The sequence below is a fragment of the Octopus sinensis genome, linkage group LG10, assembly GCF_006345805.1.
Source record: "Octopus sinensis linkage group LG10, ASM634580v1, whole genome shotgun sequence".
NCBI lineage: Eukaryota > Metazoa > Mollusca > Cephalopoda > Octopoda > Octopodidae > Octopus > Octopus sinensis.
Window position 1 is genome coordinate 19,749,683 of NC_043006.1, and position 27,042 is coordinate 19,776,724.

Sequence of the window (27,042 nt, forward strand, 5' to 3'; positions counted from 1 at the left end):
AATCATTCCTACAATTGTTTTGATTTATACTTAATAAATAAACTACAAATTTATGCAATAATTTGCATTTATAAGTTATGAGTAAAATATCATCAGGGAAATATAAGGTATTAAAGAATTACATGGTGAACATTTTGTTCTTTCCAACAGACTTTGAACATATAAATATATATATATATGTGTGTGTATATTTTTTTAATACAAATAAATGAAAGAATGGAGTTGAACGACGATTTAACAAAATTCCTTTATTCTCGACATATGTTTCGAAGGCTGCATATTCCTAATTTCAAAGGAATAAAGGGTGCATCATGCCGCCTTCTCATGCTGACATAAGTTCCTTGTTTTTCCTGATGAGAAGGCGGCATAATGCACCCCTTATTCTTTCGAAATTAGGAATATGCAGCTTTCGAAACATATGTCGAGAATAAAGGAATTTTGTTAAATCGTCGTTCAACTCCATTCTTTCATTTATTTGTATTAAAAAACACACAAATTTCCACACGAAAGCACGTGATGTCTGCCCTTGGCATGTAGCTTCAACTGTGTTTTTCTGATGTGAATTTGCTACCCAGGTATCGGTTAACCGAATTATCCATACTAAGATAATTCATTCAACTACTTAAATATGTGTGTGTATATATATATATATATGTGTGTGTGTGTGTGTGTGTGTGTGTTATATATATATATAATATAATATGATGTGATGTGATGTGATGCGATGTGGTGTGGTGTGGTGTGGTGTGGTGTGATGTGATGTGATGTGATGTGATATAATATAATGTAATGTAATATGATATAATATAATAAATGAATATAATAAAATATAGTCTTTTCTACTGTAGGTACAAAGCCTGAAATTTGGGGGAATGGTCTAGCCAGTTACGTTGATTTCATTGATCTCCACAAAAGATTGAAAGGCAAAGTTGACTTCAGCCACATTTGAACTCAAAACTTAAAGAGTTGGAAGCAATGCCACTAAACGTTTTGTCTTGTGCATTAATGATTTTGCCATCATGTAATTTCAAGTCAAAACCATATTCTTGAAGAAGGGTACATATAATTAAAGTGGGGTGCATATATGAGACACAGTTGGAAATAGAGTATGTGTAACATGTATGCACCCTGTTTTCAGTTGCCTCTTGCAAAAATCGAAGAGTTATACCAAAGCCTACATTTACATATCCTAAGAATACATTGCTTACTTTGCAGTTATTTAGGAAATGCCATTGTTGGAATGTCCAAATCTTGTCTTAGAACATAGATCATAATTGCCAGTCCTTTACACTCAAACATTAGGATTAGTCTTAAACATAACTCTAACAGTTCTAGAAATTCTCAATGGTTCTAGAGGAGATATTATAAACAGGGCTTTATGACACCTCACTGAGGTATTATTAACAAGATTTTATAGCTGCTAGTTGATATGTCATAAATGGTATTTTATGATCCCTATATGATCCCTACTTGAGATATTATAAACAAATTCACGGTCCCTAATTGATATATTATAAACAGAAGTTAATGACCCTTAAATAAGATATTATAAATGGGACATTATAGCTCTTAATTGAGCTGTTATAAACAAAAATTTATGGCCCCTAATTCAGATATTATAGATAGGGTTTTATGGCCCCTGTTTGAGATATTATAAACAAAAATTTATGGCCCCTAACTGAGATTTTATAAGTATGATTTCCTCACCCTACTTCAGATATAAACACAGTTTTATGGTTACTAATTTAGTTATGAACAAGAATTTTTGTAAATGCTATTTATAGGTTTTATCATTTTCTTTTCTATGAAGGCAGTGAGCTGACAGATTTGCACATGCTTGGCAGCATTTCATCAGTCTTTATATTCTGAGTTCAAATTCTGCCAAGGTCAATTTTACCTTTCATCCTTTCGAGGTCAATAAAATTAGCACCAGTTGAGCACTGGAGTTGATGTAATAGGCGTTGATGTTATAGGCGTAGGAGTGGCTGTGTGGTAAGTAGCTTGCAGACGAACCACATGGTTCCAGGTTCAGTCCCGCTGCGTGGCACCTTGGACAAGTGCCTTCTATTATAGCCTCGGGCTGACCAAAACCTTGTGAGTGGATTTAGTAGACGGAAACTGAAAGAAGCCCGTCGTATATATGTATGTGTGTATATATATATATATATATATATATATATATATATATATGTATGTATGTATGTATGTGTGTATGTGTTTGTGTGTCTGTGTTTTCCCCCCCCCCCCAACATTGCTTGACAACTGATGCTGGTGTGTTAACATCTCAGTAACTTAGCAGTTCGGCAAAAGAGACCGATAGAATAAGTACTAGGCTTACAAAGAATAAGTCCTGGGAGCGATTTGCTCAACTAAAGGCGGTGCTCCTGCATGGCCACAGTCAAATGACTGAAACAAGTAAATGAGTAATCAACTTGTCCTCTCCTCTGAAATTGCTGGCTTTGTGCTAAAATTTGAAAGCATTTTTTCCTATTGAAACAACTCAATTATATAGGCCATCACTTAACAATTTTATATGTAATTTCTAACTTCAGATCAACTTTAAATATACAGTGGACTGGATTCTATGACCCTCACTCCTCAATGCAGAAATTTGAATATTGCATCGGCAAAAAGCCATTCCTCTGTGACATCTTACAATGGCAACCAGCCTTATTAACAACTTCTGTTGTTGCACTCAACTTAAACCTTCCTCTGGATACTTTGCTTTATGCTTCTGTGATGGGTTACAACAATGTGGGTCTCACTTCAACTGGTTCTTCTGCTGGATTCTACATTGATAAAACACCACCAAAAGTTCTGATGCCACCAAAGGTTCTAAACTTACACAAACTATCCACTAATGGCAGTGTCTTCTATACTACAGACAGCAGTGTTCTGTCATTGGAGTGGTCATTTAAAGATGATGAGAGTCCAATAGTTGACCGTTTCCTCATGTTATATCCACATCACTCTGGTACAACCTTTTCTAAAGAGTTCCAGTTGCCGCCAATGGATCATGCCACTTTGGTTCTGAAAGGAGAAGACAGGCTTCAGGTAAAATACAGTCATTTTATTCTCACTTAGACTCAATTACTTTTGGTGCAAATGACTAAATCAACCGAAATATATTCTGTTAACTTTTACTTGTTTCAGTCATTGAGTTCTGGCCATGTTAGAGCACTTCCTAGCAAGTTTAGTCAAACAAATCAACCTCAATACTCATTTTAAGTGATGGAAGCACTCCATCGGTTACGACGATGAGGGTTCCGGTTGATCCGAATCAACAGAACAGCCTGCTCGTGAAATTAACGTGTAAGTGGCTGAGCACTTCACAGACACGTGCACCCTTAACGTAGTTCTCAGGGATATTCAGCGTGACACAGAGAGTGACAAGGCCGGCCCCTTGAAATACAGGTACAACAGAAACAGGAAGTAAGAGTGAGAGAAAGTTGTGGTGAAAGAGTACAGCAGAGATCACCACCATCCCCTGCCGGAGCCTCGTGGAGCTTTTAGGTGTTTTCGCTCAATAAACACTCATTTTAAGTACATGTTCTATCAACCTCTTTTGTTGAACCTCAGTGATATTCGGACATGAACAAACCAAGTAGTTATTAAACAGTGAAGAGACAAGCATAAACACATAGAAAAATGCATGCATATACGCACACACGCATTCATACACATATACATACATACATGTCATCATCCTCATTATCATCATCATCATCATCATCATCATCATCATTTAGCGTCCGTTTTCCATGGTAGCATGGGTTGGACGGTTCAACTGGGGTCTGTGAAGCCAGAAGGCTGCATCAGGCCCAGTCTGATCTGACAGTGTTTCTACAGCTGGATGGCCTTCCTAACGCCAACCACTCCGCGAGTGTACTGGGTGCTTTTTACGTGCCACCCGCACAGGAGCCAGACGGAGCTGGCAACGGCCACAAACGAATGGTGCTTTTTACGTGCCACCGGCACGAGGACCAGGTGAGGCTGGCAATGGCCACGAACAGATGGTGCTTTTTACGTGTCACCAGCACGGAGGCCAGTCGGGGCGGCGCTGGCAACGGCCACGATCATCATTGATTAATGTCCACCTTCTATGTTGGAATGGATATAGAAAAAAAATTCTTTTAAATCTCTTTAACAATTCACAATAATGACTTCTATTACTTTTATTCCTACCTCAGTTCATCTAACTGTATACATCTATCGTTACTTTTCATAAAAGGCCTTTACTTTTTTTGATTTCCAATGTGCCTCTTTGCTTATTTTTCTTCTTACTTCCCCCCCCCCTTACATTTTCACATGTAGTTTCTATTTTCTTTTTGTAACATATTTCTATTATATATATATATATATATATACACATGCACATATATATACGTATATATACATATATGTATATATATAACGGGAAGCTTTATGAAAATAAACAAAAGACGAAGGCAGGTGGAAAACAAACTATATATACATATATATAAAATATTAGAAAAAATACACCTTTTATCAATTCAAAATGAATAATTAAATTACACCATCTAGAAAATTACATATAATAGAAAAGTTAAAACTAAGATGACAATTAAAAAGTAAAGATTAAGTAAGTTACAAAAATAATGTAATGTATATAATTGTTTTTCTACCTATTATATACATTATATTATTTTTGTAATTTACTTAATCTTTACTTTTTAATTGTTATCTTAATTTTAACTTTTCTATTATATGTAATTTTCTAGATGTAATTTAATTATTCATTTTGAAATGATAAAAGGTGGTTTTTTTCTAATATTTTATATATATATTATATTGTGTGGAATTTGATTTAGTATTTCTAAATTGAATTCTTTTTCCTTGTAAGTTTAGATTTTATTCCCTCAGATAATAATAATTATATATATATATATATATATATATATACCGGAGTAAACACATAAATGTGAAACAAGGTGGAAAAAAGAGTACTCAAATACCAAAGGTAGAGTAGTATGCTTTATTTAAAAGCAGCAGAAATTTAACAAAAGCTGTTACTTGGAGTTTCACGTTCCGTTCGTTGGACAGTTTTGTTAAAATAGAACGAAGATGACAATTTGATCAAAAACTAGCATAAACGATGCACATTTAAAAATGGATTTGTTTGATTGGTCAAACAAAATAAACAAAACAAAATAAATGAGTTCAATATAAAATTATAAAAATCGAGGAAAAACCTTAAATCGAAGAGTTGATTCAAATACATATTGTCATTAATTATGTAGAAAATATAATTCGATTAATACAATTGATACATAAAAAATTGAAATTAAAATATATTAAAATATTTCACAACAGTATATACACATACTAAACCATTAATATACATGTATACATCAAAATACACAGATAAGATCTTCGTTAATTCTGATAAGACAAGAAACTTATATGCACTTGATAAGGACGTTTACAAGCATCTAATTTCGAATAGCGTCAGAGACACATACAAGAAAGATAACACAAATATATACAAAGAGGTGAATTTGGAAGCGAGAAGAATAGCTAACAATCTTAAGATTAGCGATAGGATAGAATACCTTTCCCCGCGACCCGCTTTTATTACTCTAAAAGACCATAAAGCCAATTTTAATAGAAACGCTAAATGTAGATTGATCAATCCGGCTAAAACTGAAATAGGCATTATTAGCAAATATATTTTGGACCGTATTTTAACTAAGTTAGATAGTGAATTAGATTTGAGAATTTGGAAGAATAGTAAGTCAGTTATAGAGTGGTTTAAAGGGATTAGCTATAAGCATAACTGCAATTTTATGCAGTTTGATATTATTGACTTTTACCCGTCAATATCTAGGACTTTACTCCTAAGGGCATTAGATTTCGCCAAGCAGTATGTCAATATCGATAGCTCGGAAATTGATATTATCATACATGCAAGGAAATCACTTCTTTTTTTTCAAGGATTCCACCTGGTGTTCATTTCTATCTTGGACAAAAACACAATAGAATACAATAAAATCATGTAAAGTTCAGTGAATTCACGTGAAATGTTTTTGGTATAAACAAATCAATATATTGCATAAATAGTCTCAATAGTCTCAATAGGCGCAGGAGTGTCTGTGTGGTGAGTAGCTTGCTAACCAACCACATGGTTCTGGGTTCAGTCCCACTGCATGGCATCTTGGGCAAGTGTCTTCTGCTATAGCCCCGGGCCGACCAATGACTTGTGAGTGGATTTGGTAGACGGAAACTGAAAGAAGCCAGTCATATATATGTATATATATATATATATGTGTGTATGTGTGTGTGTTTGTGTGTGTGTGTGTTTGTCCCCCTAGCATTGCTTGACAACCGATGCTGGTGTGTTTACATCCCCGTCACTTAGCGGTTCGGCAAAAGAGACTAATGGAATAAGTACTGGGCTTACAAAGAATAAGTCCCGGGGCCGATTTGCTCGACAAAAGGCGGTGCTCCAGCATGGCCGCAGTCAAATGACTGAAACAAGTAAAAGAGTAAAAGAGTAAAGAGAGAGGTATTCTTCGAATCCTTGCTAACTTGAAAAAAACATACATAAAACAAACAATGTTTCTAGAATTAATCTCTGTTTTATGGGGTTTCGTTTCAGGATGGTTCACTTTATAACGTTTCTATGGCAGCGTGCAATGCTGCAGGACTTTGCACATTTGTCGATGCACTTCAGCAGATTTATGTTGACAGTACTGCACCATCCATGGGCCATTTCAAACCAGATAAGCTCAGCTGGGACACTGTCTCAGAAAATGCAGTAAATCTAACCAGACTTAACCTGGTTTGGTATAATTTCGAAGACGGAGAATCAGGTATCAACAGGTGAGACATTTTGAATTGTGATATGATAAAGTGCTCATACTAATGTTTCTTGTTGTCATTGCTGCAGTTGTCATTATAGTTGTGTCGATATCGAACCTCATCCGACGACAGGCACCTATGCCAACCCCCCTTTGCTTGCGAAGACCTGTTGGGGCAAGTGAATTCGAAATCGGAATCGAAATTGAACCAATCCTATGACTGGCACCCGGCAGATGCCAGGACCCCTGGACTGGAGATACGTAAAAAGCACTATCCGAATCGTGGCCGATGCCAGCGCCGCCTCGACTGGCTTCCATGCAGGTGGCACGTAAAATGCACCAATCCAACCGTGGCCAATGCCAGCCTCGCCTGGCACCAGTGCAAGTGGCACGTAAAAAGCACCGACTACACTCACGGAGTGGTTGGCATTAGGAAGGGCATCCAGCTGTAGAAACATTGCCAGATAAGACCGGAGCCTGCTGCAGCCTTCTGGCTTCCCAGATCCCCGGTCGAACCATCCAACCCATGCTAGCATGGAGAACAGACGTTAAACGATGATGATGATGTTGTTGACCATTTACATGATTTCTAAAATGAAGTAACTAAACAAACATTTAGTTGAAAAGTCCAGCATATCAGTGGCACCATGACCACTCTGCGCCTTCTCTTATAATTCCTTTCACAACTAGTGGAGTGCTTTACGAAATATTAACCCATTAGCATTTAAACTGGCCATATCCAGCCCAAATATTCTACCTGATCTGGTCTCTCACATTTACCCTACAATGCCATTCTAAAAAAATATAGTCACATCAAAGAAATCTTGAAGATAGAAGATAATGCATGATATATTAAAAACCTTAATGCTAAGTAATATACATAATGCTAGTACAAGCTGTAAATATTAGAATTAAAAATAGCATATATATATATATATATATATATATAAATTAATAAATGGTGGGGTTGTGTTGACCACACGTGAAGAAATGATAGGCAAGGAAAAATTATAAAAAGGCAGAATGCTAAATTGAAAGAAAATTTTAATGAAAATGGGTGTATGGAAAATTTTGAAAAATTGATAAAATATATATATATTAATTCAATATGACGAAAACCGGTTTGAATTAATATATATATTTTATCAATTTTTAAAATTTTCCATACACCCATTTTCATTAAAATTTTCTTTCAATTTAGCATTCTGCCTTTTTATAATTTTTCCTTGCCTATATATATATATATATATATAATATATATATATATATATATATATATATATAATTAATAAATGGTGGGGTTGTGTTGACCACACGTGAAGAAATGATAGGCAAGGAAAAATTATAAAAAGGCAGAATGCTAAATTGAAAGAAAATTTTAATGAAAATGGGTGTATGGAAAATTTTGAAAAATTGATAAAATATATATATATTAATTCAATATGACGAAAACCGGTTGAATTAATATATATATATTTTATCAATTTTTTAAAATTTTCCATACACCCATTTTCATTAAAATTTTCTTTCAATTTAGCATTCTGCCTTTTTATAATTTTTCCTTGCCTATATATATATATATATATATATATATATATATATATATATCACCCTCTCCTACTCTAGATGGGACACTAATACATCGCAGGATTACTCATTTTTGCCAGCTGAGTGAACTGGTGTAACATGAAATGAGGTCTTTTGCTGAAGGGCATAATGCCTTGACCAGTCCAGGAACTGAAACGACACTCTTATGATCATGAGCTCAGCACTTTAACTACTAAGTCATATGTCTCCACAGAAGTCCATGCAGACCTTACCCAATCACATGTTGTGGATCATTGTTCAACTTTTTGAGTTTGATAAAATATAGTACCAGTCACATACTGGGATTAATTTAACCTGTTAGCATTCAGGGAACAAACTGCCGGCATCAGTTGTTAGTTGTCGGAGCACTGCATCCTTCAAAACTTCCATGCTTTCTGAGATTCGCCAACACTACACCTGATTTTCTCCCCTCCATACACACATAAGCATGTACCTGACTCATGCATTGTTCACTTTCCAGACATTTGTACACCACTGCATGTGCTTTATATGCACTGTCTGACAAGTTGTGGTGCGCCTGAGCACTGTATACAATAATTTCATTATTATTATTATTTTATTATTTCATTGTCAAATATAATGTTTATTTATTCACATTGTTTTAAAGTAACTAAACAATGACCATGCATGATATATTAAAAACCTTAATGTTAAGTAATATACATAATGCTAGTACAAGCTGTAAATACTAGAATTAAAAATAGGTAATGGTTCAAATATATACACACCTATTATATAAACTAACTATCTTATTAATATATATGTAGTACTACATCATTATCATCATCATCGTTTAACGTCCGTTTTCCGCGCTAGCATGGGTTGGACGGTTCGACCGGGGTCTGGGAAGCCAGGGGCTGCACCAGGCTCCAGTCTGATCTGGCAGTGTTTCTACAGCTGGATGCCCTTCCTAACACCAACCACTCTGCAAGTGTAGTGGGTGCTTTTTACGTGCCACGGCACAGGTGCCAGGGGAGTCTGGCATCGGCCACGATCGGTTGGTGCTTTTAACATGCCACCAGCATGGAAGCCAGTCAAGGCGGCGCTGGCATCGGCCACATTCGGATGGTGCTTATATATTAATAATATAGTTAGTTTATCTAATAGGTGTTGCTTTGGCAGAGGTTTGCACTCTCCGAGTGCTCTTGTTATTATTATTATCATTATTATTATTTTAAATTGTTAGCATGCTGGGCAAAACGTTTAACAGTATTTCATTTGCCACTACATTCTGAGTTCAAATTCCTCTGAGGTCGACTTTGCCTTTCATCCTTTCGGTATCGATAAATTAAGTACCAGTTGAGTACTGGAGTCGAGGTAATCAACTGTCCCCCTCCCCACAAAATTTAGGCTTTGTGCCTATAGTAGAAAGGATTATTGTTTTGGTTTTATGCAGGTTTGGTCTTATTCTTGGTAGGATTTATGTAGGTAGTGGGTTACTACCTGTAACCTTAGGAATCCACAAGTTACCAGTAGTATCTCAAGGACTGAGAACTTTCCTGATAATCCTTGCTCTCCCTAAGAGGCAAACTTTATGTAGGAGCTCTACAGGGCATTTTATTCCAATTTTCTTGAGCCATTTGTCTTGACTTCATCTTTCATCCTTTCAGGGTTAATAAAATGTATCAGTTGAACACTGGGGATGATGCAATCAACTCATCTTCTCCCACAAAATGGCTGCCCTTGTGACAACATTTGAAACCATTATTATTATTATTATTATTATTATTATTATTAGGTGCCAAGCTGGCATTTTTACCAGCCCTTTACATTCTGAGTTCAAATTCAATTCTGCTGAGGTTGATTTTGCTTTCGCCTTTTTGGTCTTGATAAAATAGATACCAGTAAGCAATGTAATCTGTAAATCCCTTGCCCTAAAACTGCTGGCCTTGTGCTAAAATTTGAAAACCCCTATTGTTATTATTATTGATGTGACATTTTTATAATTCAACTTCACACTGTTTCCTTCATTTTCAGATATCACCTAACAATACGCCACTTAAGTAACCAACTGATAAGCAAACCCATAACTGTCTCTCACAAAAGTGGAATGAAATACCAATCTGCCCAAGCAATACTGAATGAACTTCTCATACCATCAGATGAACTCATCATTGAGATTCTAGCAGAAAACAGAGTAGGTCTTTATAGTGCAGTATTTAAACTGACTGTTAGAATGGTGAGTAGCTCCATACAAGGAGACTATGGACTGCTTGATATCCAAAAACACTCTTGTTCTATACAGTATTGCAATAATGACTGTACTTGTGCTGCTAGTGGTAAAAAATGTCAAGTGCTCTCTAAAGCCTCAATGAAATGTCATAGTCTACCCGAGGAAAACACTTCTTTATCAATAGATGTATTAAATGATAAAGGCTTTATTGTATCTGCTAAATGTCTCACAGCTTATTGGAAGGTGAGCAACGTTTCTGCTATCCAACGTTTTGAATGGAGTGCAGGTATCAAGGGTTCCAGTTTTGGTGATGGTATCTTCAATATTCTAAAAGAAAATCCTTGGAAAGATATTGGTTTGCAAGACCACGTGACGTACTGTTTACCTAAAGGACAAGATCTAATGGCTAGTGAAGAATACAAGTTTTATATTAAAGCATGGTATTCTGCTGACCAGTTCCGTGTGTTTACATCTCCAGACACAATAGATCTTGATCTCACTGCACCAGTCGTTCGCCGAGGGGCATCAGTACGGGACACAACAAAAGGATGCAGTGAGGAGGATGTTGACTACATGACAGCAGTAACAACCATCGCAGCTTGCTGGAAGGGAGTTTTTAAAGAATCACAAAGTGTGCTGACACATTTCATTGTGATGGCAGGAACAGCACCTGGTTGTAAGTAAAATATTCAGTATCTACTGCCTATTTTGAGGTTTTTTTATTAATTTAGTCAACATCTTTCACATCTGTGAGGAAAAAAAAAAAACCCTACATTTTTACATTCTCTCTGCACATTATATGTCAATACCTATTTCTTTACTACCCACAAGGGGCTAAACACAGAGGGGACAAACAAGGACAGACAAACGGATTAAGTCGATTATATCGACCCCAGTGCATAACTGGTACTTATTTAATCGACCCCGGAAGGATGAAAGGCAAAGTTGACCTTGGCGGAATTTGAACTCAGAACGTAACGGGAGACGAAATACGGCTACGCATTTCGCCCGGCCTGCTAACATTTCTGCCAGCTCGCCACCTTAAATGTCAATACCAATAAAGTTAGTCTCTCTAGCACACCACAACTGATTGCTCTTCTTCTCAGTTATCTCCCAGATTGCTCATCATCTCAGTTTATCTCTCATCTCATCACTCATGGATCTTAATATCATACATCCAATAGAAGACAGTGAGCTGGCAGAATCATTAGCATGCCTTAGTGGCATTTCATCTATCTTTAGGTTCTGAGTTCAAATGCCACCAGGGTCGACTTTGCTTTTCATCCTTTCAGAGTTGATAAAATAAGTAGCAGCTGAACACCATGTCAATGTAATCAACTTTATTCCCTCAACCCCGAAATTGCAGGCCTTGTGCTAAAATTTGAAACCAGTACTATACATCGAATGGATCATGCTTATTTAATTTCTCCCCAACCTTCATGCATCTTCTGCATTCAGTACTCGTGTCTCACTGCCATACAAGTATTGCATTTCACCTTGTAAGCTTCACATTTAATCTTGCTACTATGTAGGATTTGTAAAGGTATTTTTCATCAGATAATATTTGGGTTTCTTTGAATAAGTATGTGCACATATGTATCTGTATGCAAAGTATGTGTGTACATCACTTGTTAAGGTCATCAGTACAGATTTACTATAGAAATTATAGCCTGCACTGATTTGTTACGCTTCATATCCAAGTATGCCAAATCAGTTCTGGCTATAATTTCTATAGAAAATCTATAGAGATAATCTTAACAGGTGATTTAAGAGCACTCATCAACATCATTGTTCGACCATGGTCGAGACAATGGAATTTACCATGCTACGCCAGACTTCACGGTCCATCATGGCATTACGGAGGTCCTGTTGCTGGATGCCTGTATCCCTGGAGATTACATCAGGGTAGGAGAGTGTGCGCCCTCTGGTATTGCGAGTAGATGGCTTCCAGAGGAGAAGAGTAGAAATTACTTCTTTTTCAGCTCTACAACAATGTCCAGCAAACTGGACTCTCCTACCTTTCACAAGAGATGACACAGGTGGTAGTTTCCTATATATTTGCATTTTGGTTGGATGGCGCTTCCACGAGAGATTTTGAGCTCTCATAAGGAGGCGAGTGTAGGTTCCATCCAACCGCCTCTCAAGCTTCTTTGATAACGTCCAGGTTTCTGAGCCATATAGTAGAATTGGTTCGACTGTGGCTTTGGAGATTTCAAGTTTGAAGTCTCTACTTAGATTTGATGACCAGATCTTATACATGTCATTAAGAGCACTGCTAGCACAGTAGAACACGATATTGACTTATGTTTGATATACTTTGTAGTATATCATGGTTGCTTGATGAAATACAGTGTCCCTACAAGTCATTAATGTGTGCAAATGTTTATATGTATGAATGTGTGTGCGGTGGCGGGAGGGTGCAAATGTGAATCTGCATGCAAATGTGTATGTATGGGTGCAAGTGTGTTTGTGTTTGAATGTTAATATGTTATGAATTGAACATAATTATAAAAATACCAGTAAAAATAATGTTTGTAATTGATGATTAACTTGTCCCGTTTTTCAACAGATGGAGACCTTTTACCAGCAGAAATCTTACCAGCAAATATTACAGAGAAAGTCAGCCAAGTGAAGTTAGAGAAAGGGAGCAACTATTATTTCACAGTGGTGGCAGTTAATAACCTTGGACTCTTTGTTTCATTGAGTTCTGATGGATTTGTTTTTGACGATATACCTCCCTTAGCAGGCATTGTATATAACACAGAGATCTATCGCAGCAGTCACCATCAGAACTTACAAAAGTCTTTTGGAATATCCTGGCACGGTTTTGAAGATGCTCACTCTGCTGTACAAGAATATGTAGTGGCAATGGGCCCATCCAAGCTCGCTAGTGCTACATCTCCTTTTACTTCTGTTGGAATTGCAACACATCACAAGTTTGAAGTTCTGAATCTAGACCAAAGCAAGTGCTATGTAGGCTATGTTCAAGCGGTTGATGCAGCCGGTCATAGAAGCAACATTTCTCGATCTCCAGAAGTTTGCATAGATAGGACGCCTCCTGAAGGTTTTATGTGTGATTCTACCAAAACTATCATCCAAAAGGAATTTGAAGTAAACAACAACAGCCTTCAAGACCAAGATCAACACTTTATCACCACACTACAGATTCAGATGCACAAGATCTATTACATCTCTTTCACCGTCCTATCTCATATATACAGACAAAATATCATTTTATACATTGGAGACAATGCAGCCCGTATTCCTCCTCGAATACTATCTGACACTTCTCAATTCAAATTCCATTTTGTATCTAGAGAAAATGGAAGGAAAAATGTTTCCCTTCAGATTAACGCTGGCAGAGATTTACCACTAAAATTCCAAATGTCTGTAGATGAGTGTATATCAGTTAGTTCAGATGTAAACAGTGCGTTAGAACTTCGGCAAACTTCACCTACTACAATATCAGTCTCCCTTCAAGTACAGGACGAAGACAGTGACATCGGACATATTTACATTGGTGCTGGAACTACACCACATGGTTTCCAAATCAATCAACTGGCTCATGTATCTCCCAGTGGTATACACACAATATACAGTGAGTCTCTTCTCCATGGACAGCAAGTATATGTGACAGCACAAGTGGAAAATGAAGCAGGGTTAGTTGCTACCTTTACAAAATCTGTTACAGTTGACAAAACTCCACCTGTTATCAGTATGGAGTACTTTGTCATATCACATGATCAACCAACAACAATTCTAGTTGAAGCAAAGTGGAAGTCAAGTGACGAGCAGTCTGGTATTTCTAAATGCTATTACAGTATAGGTAAGTAGTTATATGTAATAAAGTACATTCAATTATTTGGTAATTTATATAAGATTAAAAATAACTGCATTCCATATTCATTTCTTGGTATTTTTTAACACCGAGTCCACAAATACTCTTGCACCAAACAGTTCTCAAAACCACAGAACTTTTGAATCTGATCCAAGAACTCGAATCATCTTTTATTCTGATATTTTGTCAGCCCATTTATTTTGATTTTTATTCATCATCCACATCTGTTACAGTGGAATATTTCATGGTATCCACTAGCTTAATGACATCTGATCATTATACCAAGTCAGTCAGTCTTAAGTCATCTTTTATTATAAAATACTGCAGTGAGGCGCAGGAGTGGCTGTGTGGTAAGTAGCTTGCTATCCAACCACATGGTTCCGGGTTCAGTCCCACAGCGTGGCATCTTGGGCAAGTGTCTTCTGCTAAAGCCCCGGGCCAACCAATGCCTTGTGAGTGGATTTGGTAGACGGAAACTGAAAGAATCCTATCGTATATATGTATATATATATATATATATATATATATATATATATATATATGTATGTGTGTGTGTGTGTGTGTGTGTGTGGTGTGTGTGTGTGTGTGTTTGTGTGTCTGTGTTTGTCCCCCTAGCATTGCTTGACAACCGATGCTGGTGTGTTTACGTCCCCGTCACTTAGTGGTTCGGCAAACTAGACCGATAGAATAAGTACTGGGTTTACAAAGAATAAGTCCCGGGGTCGATTTGCTCCACTAAAGGCGATGCTCCAGCATGGCCGAAGTCAAATGACTGAAACAAGTAAAAGAGTAAAGAGTAAGAGAGTGAACAAAGGTTTTTCTAACTTTACTGCAGCTATTAAAGGCCTTCAAATGCATGTGTGCATGTGGCAACTTAAGCTAGTGTTTTCTACTATAGTCATGGTCTGATTAAAAACCTGTGAGTGGATTTGGTAAACAGAAACTGAAAGAAGCCCATGGAACATGTGTGTGTATGTGTGTGTGTTTGTAGCTTTAATTTTTTACCTGTTTCAGTCATTAGACTGTGGTCATGCTGGGGCATGGCCTTGAAGAATTTGTTGAAAGAATCAACCCCAGTACTTTATTTAAGTCCTGTACACATCCTATCAGTCTCTTTTTTGCCAAACCGCTAAGTTACAGAGATGTAACACACCAAGACTGGTTGTAAAGCAGTAGAATGAGAACAAATACAGATACAAAAACATACATAAATATATATATATGGTATGAGCTTCATTCAGTTTCCATCCACCAAATCCACTCACAAGGTTTTGGTCAGCTCAAAGCTATATTAGAAGACGCTTGCCCAAGGTGCCATGCAGTGGGACTGAACCTGGAACAATGTGGTCGGGAAGCAAGCTTCTTACCACACAGCCACACCTATAAATATATATATATAAAACTCAACTTGTGAGTCTGTGTGTGTATCTGTGTGTGTGTCTGTGTGTTTAACTTCCCGGTACATCTCCTCCTAGCCAACAAATCGTAGAACCACCAAAAATGGGTCACTTAAAGTTTAGGTGAATGAAAATTGAACTGCCTTATTTCTATTCCGAAATTCATCTCGCAAGTGCAAAAATCGATAATGTGTTTGTTTAGGCCTTATCCCATGCATTGAATAGTGAACTTTACTCAGTCAGCTGTTTGATGTGAACTGTGTTCACCACACATGCAAGCATACGTAAATTGCATGAAAAATAAAAAGTCAAGATATAAAAACGAATTGCCATAGACATTGTAGAAATTCGGCAAAGAAATGAATTATCGGGATGTAGCCTGGAGGGTTTTTTCATATTAATCGTTTGGACTTTGTGAACACATACCAATTGTTTTCATAACATTTTTAACGCTTTGAATTAAATGTGACCATTTTGCGTTGAGTCTGCAGTTTGAATCACTTTAACCAAATTTTAGCAGGCCGGATTTTTGATCATCACGATACATCGCCAGCGACTCCCTGAAATTCTCCCCTGAAATCCCCGTTGAGAAATCTATATATATAAAACTCAACTTGTGTGTCTGTGTGTGTATCTGTGTGTTTAACTTTTGGATCTACCAAGTTTCATTATTAAGGATGGAAAGTGGTGTGTAGCAAATCTATATATATAAAGCTGAAGTTGCCTGTGTGTGACAGGTTTGGTAGCCTTCAACTAACACTATCTCCTTCGAGACCCTGCAGCACAAGTTGACCAAAATTGAGAGTATGATAGAAGAAGGCTTGCTCTTCATTCTGTAGAAGATAAAATTCAAATCGGACCATGTTAACACCATAAATTATTTACATCAAAAAGGTGCTTTTTTTCTATGAAAATCCCTATTTTTTACGAATTTTGACTGCTGTGTCACCATTTTTCGGTGTATTTCAACTGGAAAAATGTTTACTTGAAGAGAATAATAAGTTGCATTATGCAAAAATTTTACTTTTCAAAAATTCCAATTCTAAAGGGTCGAAACAAACCCAAGCAACACCGAGTGATACTGCTAGTATATATATATATATATATATATTGATTTGCCTAATAGTGGTTTTATCTCTAATTTAATTTATATATATATATATATATATATATATATATATATTGTATATATGTAGATATATATATATATATTGTATATATGTAGATATATATATATATATATATATTGTATATATGTAGATCTGGAGCCTGGTGCAGCCTACTGGCTTCCCAGAACCCCGGTCGAACCGTCCAACCATGCTAGCATGGAGAACGGACGTTAAACGACGATGACGACGATGATGATGATGTAGATATATATAACATATATATATATATATAAATATATATATATAAATATATATTGTATATATGTAGATATATAAATATATATATATATATATTGTATATTTGTAGATATATATAACATATATATATATATAGATACATATATATATATATATATACATATATATATATACATATATATATATATATACATATATATATATATACATATATATATATATATAGATACATATATATATATATATATACATTATATATATATATATATAGATACATATATATATATATTATATATATATATATATGAAAAAACAAGTCAAATAGAAAATGCTAAAATAAATGTTCACTATAAAATTATTTTAGCATTTTCTATTTTTGACTTGTTTTTTCATATATATCAACTCGTGTGTTCCTTTTCACCCTTATACATATATATATATATATATATATATATATATATATATATTATTACAACAAAATTTTATATAGAGTTACTCAAGGTTTTGCACCCACAAAGCTAAAGTGTTGTGGACAGCACGTCAGACTCTATATGAATACAAAATCAAACACAAACAATGCACATGCGTGAAATTAGAAATATGAAATGGTGACAATTTACCCATTCCATACATATATTAATGGAAGTGGCTGTTGCAAGATCTGTGTCGTGGAGAGAGCCAAAATTCTTAAGGATTTCAAGAAGCTTGGTGCATGAAACAGCTGTAAAGAAGTATTTTCTAAATGTATTCACTTCAAGCACTACTCACTAGAAAACTGGATCTCCATGTTTGATCATTAGACCTCTCCTGGCATATAAGGGGTTTTTTTTTCCCCACCTCTGTTTAACCCTTTCATTACCAACCCGGCTGAAACCGGCTCTGACTCTGAATACAAATGTCTTATTTTCATAAGTTTTCAATTAAAATCTACCACCAAACCTCAGTCACAATTTATGTTCCTAACACTAGCTTAATGATAACTAAGTTATTTTAATAAATTCTTTGTTATATTTAAAGTAATTGAAAGAAACACAGAGCATCTCAAAATAATTACAGTAACGAAAGGGTAAGGGGAAATAATCTGTACTCATTAATATTTTTTTGTATTCCTTGAGTTCTGAGCATTTTCCCACGTCTACGATGTAGATATTTTAAAATTTTGTATTCATCTAGAATCTGACAAAACTGGCCACAAGGCTTTAGCTTTGTGGGTGTTAAACCTTGGGTAACTCTATATAAAATGTTGTAATAATTACTGCTCTATATTTTAGAGTGTGCTTCTTTCTGTTACTTTTTATTAACTCTATATATATATATATGGAGGCGCAATGGCTCAGTGGTTAGGGCAGTGGACTCGCGGTCGTAGGATTGCGGTTTTGATTCCCAGACCGGGTGTTGCGAGTGTTTATTGAGCGAAAATACCCAAAGCTCCACGAGGCTCCGGCAGGGGGTGGGAGTGGCGATCCCTGCTGTACTCTTCCGCTACAACTTTCTCTTAATCTTTCTTCTGTTGGCCTGCTCACTTAGCCAGTGGGGTGGCATCATTTGAAGGCTAAAACAATGCAAAGGGCATTGTGACCAGCGATGTGTAGCAACATCTGATAGCCTGGTCGGTCACGGTCATGGTGATATATATATATATACAGGGTTTTATATATATATACAGGGTTTAATAAATAAAGTGTTGTCTATATTATGCAAAAATGAAAATAACAGTGACATCTCATTTTCATGATATATTTACCAAAGTTACGTAAAAATATCTTGAAATACTAAAGAGTAAATTTATTCAATACAATCGCCATTGGCTTCAACCACGGCATCCAGATGACTTCGGAATCTCCTGCAATTTCTCTAGATAGTCTCCTTGTTTAAATTGGTGAATGCTGCCTTCAGTTTATTTTTGGTATTACAAGTTTTGCTGGTTTCTCGTTCAACTGCACCCCTCACATAATAATCAAGGGGGTTGCAGTTTGGAGAGTTAGGTGGCCAGATGTTAGGGGTAATGTGGTTTCAGAAATTGTCTGTCAGCCATAGCTGGGTTCCCCTGCTTGTGGTGCAGAGTCCTGTTGCCAGACATAGGGTCTTCCAGCAGACACCCCCTTGACCCAGGGCAGCACTACCTCCTCCAGGCACTTGATGTAGGCCTCCGTGTTGAGTCTGGAGCCATGTGGGAGGATGACTGGAGGCATAACATTGCCATCACTAGTGATCACTCCAAACAACATGATGTTGACTGGACATATAATTTTTATCACTCTCAGTACATGTTCGTACAATACCCCTCCTCTTCCCACACGACATATCAGACTAAAACAGGTTATAGAATAAGAAAAAATACTAGAAGAAAGTAGATGTAAAAGTGGAAAGTTGAGAACATCAGAAAACAAAAGGAAAATGAAAAAGAAAAATTAGAGTTATGTTCCCTTTGACTGTAAAGTCATATGGCTGAATGATTAGGGGCTTGAGGCTGAGGTACAGCTGCTTAATCTAGAGAGGGCAGTATTGTCCAATTCATCAACAGGGACTTATCCATATGTCTACATCCACTTAAAATTTCAGATCTGGAATTCAGCAGTGCAATGGATTTCATAGCTTATATATTTTAGAGTTGTTAGCATATGGTGTGAACTTTACAACTATTTTCCACTTGAAAATATTTCTGCATGACCAGACATGTTTCTCACAGGAAGATTGAAACAAATGGCAATGCCTCTATGACAGTAACACTTGTTTACAATTTTCATGCAATATCAACATGCACACGCAAAAATGCATATATGTTACAGGATAAAGAACCCCTGTTGTTATGAACGACCATGGTTGTTTATAGAATACAACACAATCATGAGGCAGTGAGTTTGTTTCTCATACTGGAGTGTGTGTTGTGTTCTTGAGCAAGACACTTTATTTCACATTGCTCCAGTCTACTCAGCTGTAAATGTCACTGGTGCTCAGCTGTATCAGCCTTTTGCCTTTCCCTTGGGTAACATTGGTGTCACGAAGAGGGGAGGCTGGTATGCATAGGCAACTGCTGGTCTTCTATAAACAAATTTGCCCAGACTTGTACCCCAGAAGGGAACTTTCTAGGTGTAATCCCATGGTCATTCATTACCAAAAAGTGTCTTTACCTTTTGATTCCTTTTGTTCTTGTAATTTTAAAAACTTGGCATGCCTTAACTCAGTTATTTTGTAAACTTACAAAATGTGACCCAAAGCAAGCAAAACTAATATGAATTCAGTAAATTATATTTGGAATTTTGATGATTTAGTTTCTAGTAAATCTCTTTACTATTTTTCTTCTATTTCCTTCCCCTATATCTGTAAAATATATTTTTAAAAACATACATTCTGTTGTTAAAAAACAAAAAAAATTACAAATATTTTCTCATTTTATTTTGTGTTAAATACAAAAACAATCTGCTTTTAATGACTATTAATAGCCTTCATCTTACTCCATAAGTTGTACCACATTAGTATTTCCATTCTGCTGTCTCCCACAAGACCACTGCAAACACTAACTATTATACATAAAACTACCATCAATTCATAAAGGTTTTATAAAGCCAATTCTTTTCCATGTCTATTACCATATTTTCTGGCATACAAGGCAAATTTTCAAGACCAAAATTTACAGCCAAAACAATAGCAGGTCAACTCTAACACTTAAGACAACTGTGCACGACCTAAAATTCCATGTGAAATACGGCAGAATTTAGAAAAATAGTAACTATATCTGAATTTTTACACTACATATTTACACCATGTGTTACATTGGCTTACATGTTGGAAAATATGTTAGTTCCACTTGTGAAAATAAGCAAAAAAAATACAGATACTGATCTATCCACAGAAAAGTCAAAATATAAATTGATAAAAGGTTAGTTTATGATGGCACTGATGGGGAAGACATATAAATTATCTTGAAGTGAAATTCAAAATACACAGACATGAAGACATATTCTTTAAAACGTTTTTCATTTCATTATTTAGGGACATCTGAGGACAACACAGCCTTTGTGCAAAAGACAGAAACTTCAGCTAGCAGCAAGATCAGTAAAATTCTATCAACCAAATCTTTTGGTAACAAACCTATTGTCATGAATGTAAACTGCATAAATAATGCAGGGCTTGAATTCAATCTGATATCCGGGCCAAAATCTGCTTTGAAGTTACATAACCACACCAAAGTTCGCATGATTCCAGTCAATGAATGGTCCAACACAAATTCTTGCTGTATACAAAGTCATCAAAGTCAATTGAAGGTTGTTATTGAACATTCTGAACAAACTCAAGATGATTACGTATGCAGAATCACAGAAAATGGTAAAATTTACACGAATTGGATGTCTGTTGGTTACCGTCGGCAACTGACTTTCAACTCTCTTACTCTAAGAGATGGATTTACCTACCAAGCAGAAATAAAAAGAAATCACACAACAAAACAAACTGAAATACTGCGATCAAATGATGTTGTGGTGGACAGTTCCAAGCCAGAAATAACAGGTAAATCAACATTTTATATGAAACATTGCAGGTGAGATGTTAAAATGCTTAATTGATATTACTATGACCATCCAAACTAGTAATTCCTAAACCGTTTTTGGAAGTGTGCACCCTTAACTTTACATCATTTCTAGTACGCCTAGTTCTATAACATTATCCTGAAATTAGTGTCATACAACATTATAGACAAGACATTTTAAAGGACTCTCTATAAACGTTAATGTCCGTCTGGGGACAGCTGAAATAATATCCATGCCAGACTGGAACCACTGATCTGTTTTTGTACAAACATTGACTATTGTTCCTCTCAATAAGGTAAATATCTCTATATATTGACAGTGGACCTGCTCTGTGGCATTATGGACAAAAATAATTTTCTGTAGCCTGAGGTCAAGCCATACCTTGTTATACTGATGGAAACTATATAGAAGTGGATTATACCTGTAATTCAAAAGTTACAGCCTAATCATACACTGTATCACCTGAGAATTATGTTATGGGTACATCTACCTGTCAAATGTATAGAAGTGGATTATACCTGTAATTCAAAAGTTACAGCCTAATCATACACTGTGTCACCTGAGAATTATGTTATGGGTACATCTACCTGTCAAATGTATAGAAGTGGATTATATACCTGTAATGTAATTCAAAAGTTACAGCCTAATTATACACTGTGTCACCTGAGAATTATGTTATGGGTACATCTACCTGTCAAATGTTCGGCCACTTAACCGTTAATTCAAGAATAGTTAATCCAGTTGATCAAACAAGTAGATCCTTATTGTTGAAAGACAGATCCACTATTACCACCAAAAATCTCAACATTATTAATAAATACATGATTTCTGTTATCAGCATTAAGTATCATGTGACATAGTTTAGAAGGGGGAACTGTTACTGGGGTCAGTTGTCATTCACTATTAACAATAAAAATGAAAACAAAATTGCAACAATTATTGTATCAACAAAGGCACAGGACTAGAAATTCTATGGTTGGGAGCGGGTAATCAATTAAGTCTATCCCAGGTATTTGACAATTTATTTTGCTGATCCCAGAAGAAAAAAAGGCTAAGTTGACTTTGAGGGGCTTTGAACTCAGAATGTGGTGACACAGTTAAATATTACAGGGAAATTTGACTGATGCTATAATGATTCTACCAATCCACTAGTTAAACACAATAAAAATAACAAAGACATGCTACTTATGCAATATATATATATATATATATATATATATATATATATATGAAGGTTTCTATATATATATAGATTGAAGGCTTCAAATGTCCCGTCCGTGTTTTTTGTATCGTCTTCTAAATGTTTTACGTTCTTGTCCCAGTTTGTATTTTTCTACATATAATATATATATATATATATATGTTGTCTTTCAACAATGTTTTCCTTGTCTTTCAACTTGTTTGATCAACTGAATTAACAGTTAAGTGGCCAAATATTTGACAGGTAGATGTACCCATAAAGGCGGTGAGCTGGCAGAAATGTTAGCATGCCGGGCAGAATGCTTAGCCGTATTTCGTCTGCCATGTTCTGAGTTCAAATTCCGCCGAGGTCGACTTTGCCTTTCATCCTTTCGGGGTTGATAAATTAAGTACCAGTTACGCACTGAGGTCGATGTAATCGACTTAATCCGTTTGTCTGTCCTTGTTTGTCCTCTCTGTATTTAGCCCCTTGTGGGTAATAAAGAAATAGGTAGATGTACCCATAACATAATTCTCAGGTGACACAGTGTGTATATGTTTATGTGTCTGTGTTTGTCTCCCACAACATCGCTTGACAACCGATGCTGGTGTGTTTATGTACCCTGTAACTTAGCAGTTCGGCAAAAGAGACCGCTAGAATAAGTACTAGGCTTACAAAGAATAAATCCTGGGGTCGATTTGCTCAACTAAAGGCGGTGCTCCAGCATGGCCGCAGTCAAATGACTGAAACAAGTAAAAGTAAAAGAGGCTGTTCCATGGATCAGATTAACTGGAACTCTTGTTGTCGTAACCGACAGTGATCCAGTGTGTTACACATGCACACATATATATATATTTCTTTACTACCCACAAGGGGCTAAACACAGAGGGGACAAACAAGGCGAGACAAAGGGATTAAGTCGATTACATCGACCCCAGTGCGTAACTGGTACTTAATTTATCGACCCCGAAAGGATGAAAGGCAAAGTCGACCTCGGCAGAATTTGAACTCAGAACGTAACGACAGACGAAATACGGCTACGCATTTCGCCTGGCGTGCTAACGTTTCTGCCAGCTCGCCACCCTTATTTATATATATTTATATATATTTATATATTTATATATATATATATATATATATATATCGGAGTACTCAAATACCAGTGGTAGAGTAATATGCTTTATTTAAAGCAGCAGAAAATTCAACAAAATCTGTTACTCTGAGTTTCTCGTTGCCGTTCTTCAGACAGTTTTTGCTAGAATATATATATATATATATATATGCACATGCATACATGTGAGTGGCACTCGTGAAATCATAATCATTGCCAGTAGCATGACCTTCAAATGGTTGGCGTCATGTAGGCGATGACAAGTGACTGAGACCTTTAACGATATGTTGTGCTTGAGAAGATTCAAACTAAGTGGAATTATAGTCATGGCTGATGTCAGTGTCATGTAACTGGCACCAATTCCAGTGGTACGTAAAACATGCCCATTACCCTCTTGGAGTGGTTGGTGCTAGTGAGGGCAGCCAGCTGTAGAAACCTAGCCATATCAGATTGGATCTTGGTAATCCTCTCTGGCTTACCAGTTCCAGTCAAACCATCTAACCCATGCCAGCAAGGAAAGAAGACGTTAAATGATGATAATATGCACACACACACACACACACATACATATATATATATATATATATATACATTACAGATATAGGGTGAAAGATAATTAATTTAAAATAATTAATTTTGGAGGGAAATACGAATTCACTCGTCTATATAAATGTGGATATGCTGATTAACTTTTATATGTTCCGATGACGCTTGGTCGGAAATATAAGGGGTAAGTTTTCCTAGCATTTCTAGATTTATTTATCGGAATATTTTGTCGATGAATGAAATGAATCTTATGATTCTAATCCAGAAACGTACGTCCATAATTAACCGAAGGCTGTTTGATTTCATTATTTTTCTTCTTTTTTTGCCATATGTGAGTTACAAATATTGTTGTCTGTGAAGACATATTTTTGTAGAAAAAGGAAATAGTAGTCCTTTGGCTATTTCTAAAATTTTTCGGTTGGTGGTCAAGCAACTTGTTGCTAAACCCTTATTGTTATATATATATTGAAAAATAGGATAAAATCTTTATAAGAATTTATCAAGTAGTTAACGTGAAAAATCTCATAAGGGAAAAATCCCTAAATTATTCCTCTTAAAAATATTTATTTATATAAATAAATAAATAAATAAATATATATATATATATATATATTATATATATATATATATATATTCATATAATAAATAAATATACACACAAAATCTTATTTTCTAGGTTCCTCACTCAGCTGGAAGAGACTAAGTGTATCTAGTGTGGAAATATCATGGCAGAATGTGTTTAGAGAGAACAAATACCAAAGAAACACTTATTTGGTGAATATTGGAAGTCAGGAAGGAAGTTCAAATATTGTACACAGAGCTGAGACCACTGAGACCAGTTTAGTGTTTCAGGTTAAGTCGAGCGTGAAAACACTTTACGTGTCCATCATGGCAATTTATGAGACAAACCTCTCCAACATCTTTTCTACAACTCTTTACCTGGGCTAATTTCAATATCAAACCAGTGTAATTATGTCTTTTGTCTTTGGTTTCTGTTTTTTCAACTAATATTAATTCATGCACTTGCTAATTATAAATTTTTATTCTCGTAGCAATGATGATGATGATGATTTTTTAAAATTCTTTTAGTGGTTTCAGTCAATTGACTGTTGCCATGCTGGAGTGATATTTATAATCTTGATATTGATTCCTTATATAAACATGAGACCTCAGGCAAATACAGTTAGAACCATTTTTAAGATATTATAATGTAATGTATGCAGTAAGGTAACTCTTCATGAAGGTAAATACACAATTAGAAAAGCATGACATAAAACACAGGTTGGTCTTGTTCATTACAACTGTACATCTGTCTTCAGGTTCACTACATGACAAATAACAACAACAATACTAATAATAACTATAAGACCTCTAGGGACAGTGGCATGAAGTGTAGACAGTTGGTTGAAGATTTTAGAATTGAGGCCAATTTCCTGAACCAATAGAAATCCTGTTTGCTCAGTACAACAACCAACTATAAGAACGGTGCTAGATACCTAAAGATGCAGGACATAACTTGACATCCTGCAATCCAATACTAACAGTAACAATGAAAATGCTGAGTGAACAACAATGACGACAACCCCCCTGGTGCAATACCAAGCAGTGCTCTCATGGCTTCTGATCTTAACTGATTGGGAGTGTTATCAAGTATATGTTTTGTCATGGTGTAAAAGATAGGGGCTACAGCAAATTTTCTGTACCATAGATTTCACCAGTTGAGCATGTCCCTTAATGGCTGACTATATTTGCATCTCTGATCACAGGCAAGCGTAGTGGGGGAGCATCACAGCAATGTGTTGAGAGGGTTTCTTAGGGTTTTGAATAATTCACCCGTGAGAGCATGGGTATTTTGTTCATCATCTTTAAATAATCCTTATTCAGGAACCTTTTGAGTGGAATGGGCTACTCAATCTGAAGAAAAGTTCTAACTGGGCCCCACCTATAAAGTCATGTGCTATTTATCTTGATATGAGATCACCATGTTGTGCATATTTAGTTCTGATGCATGTGCCTGGTGTACCCTTGTCAGACAGGTAGTCACGATGGGTATAATGGGTTTCATATAGTTAAATCCCAGTGTCACTTTGATAGCATGTGCTTCCCCCTCACTCAATAACAATAATGCCAACAGAAAAAAGGTGGTGCAGATATACCCCGCAAAAAGGCTTCAGAAAATGACAAAGCAGCCATACTCTGGTGTAAGAAAATAGACTCACATAGTGAGATCAAAGCTAATAGACCAGATATTGTGGTCAGAGACCCCCATGAAGAAATATGCCTCTCAGCTGATAGATCGGCCTTAACAGATGACAATGTATCTCCAAAAGAAATGGAGAAATTATAAAAACACAGAAATCTGTAAATAGAAGTAATCTGAAAGTCAGGCCTAAAAACGGAAACAATCCCTATAATAGATGCTGCAGTTATGATAACAAAAATTAGACAAATACATAACTAAAGCCCCATTTCTTG

The 27,042-nt window shown here is 35.9% G+C and overlaps 1 protein-coding gene across 1 annotated transcript in view; it reads left to right on the plus strand.

Moving 5' to 3' along the window:
- LOC115216576 overlaps positions 1-26,401 on the plus strand; it is a 62,230-nt gene extending 35,829 nt beyond the window's left edge. Inside the window, exons 13-18 of the mRNA XM_036506328.1 lie at positions 2,553-3,054; positions 6,620-6,843; positions 10,407-11,278; positions 13,172-14,428; positions 21,198-21,710; positions 25,244-26,401. Of these exons, the coding sequence (XP_036362221.1) occupies positions 2,553-3,054; positions 6,620-6,843; positions 10,407-11,278; positions 13,172-14,428; positions 21,198-21,710; positions 25,244-25,515 (3,640 nt within the window). The 3' untranslated portion in view covers positions 25,516-26,401. The remainder of the gene's footprint in view (positions 1-2,552; positions 3,055-6,619; positions 6,844-10,406; positions 11,279-13,171; positions 14,429-21,197; positions 21,711-25,243) is intronic.
- Positions 26,402-27,042: the final 641 nt, after the last annotated feature.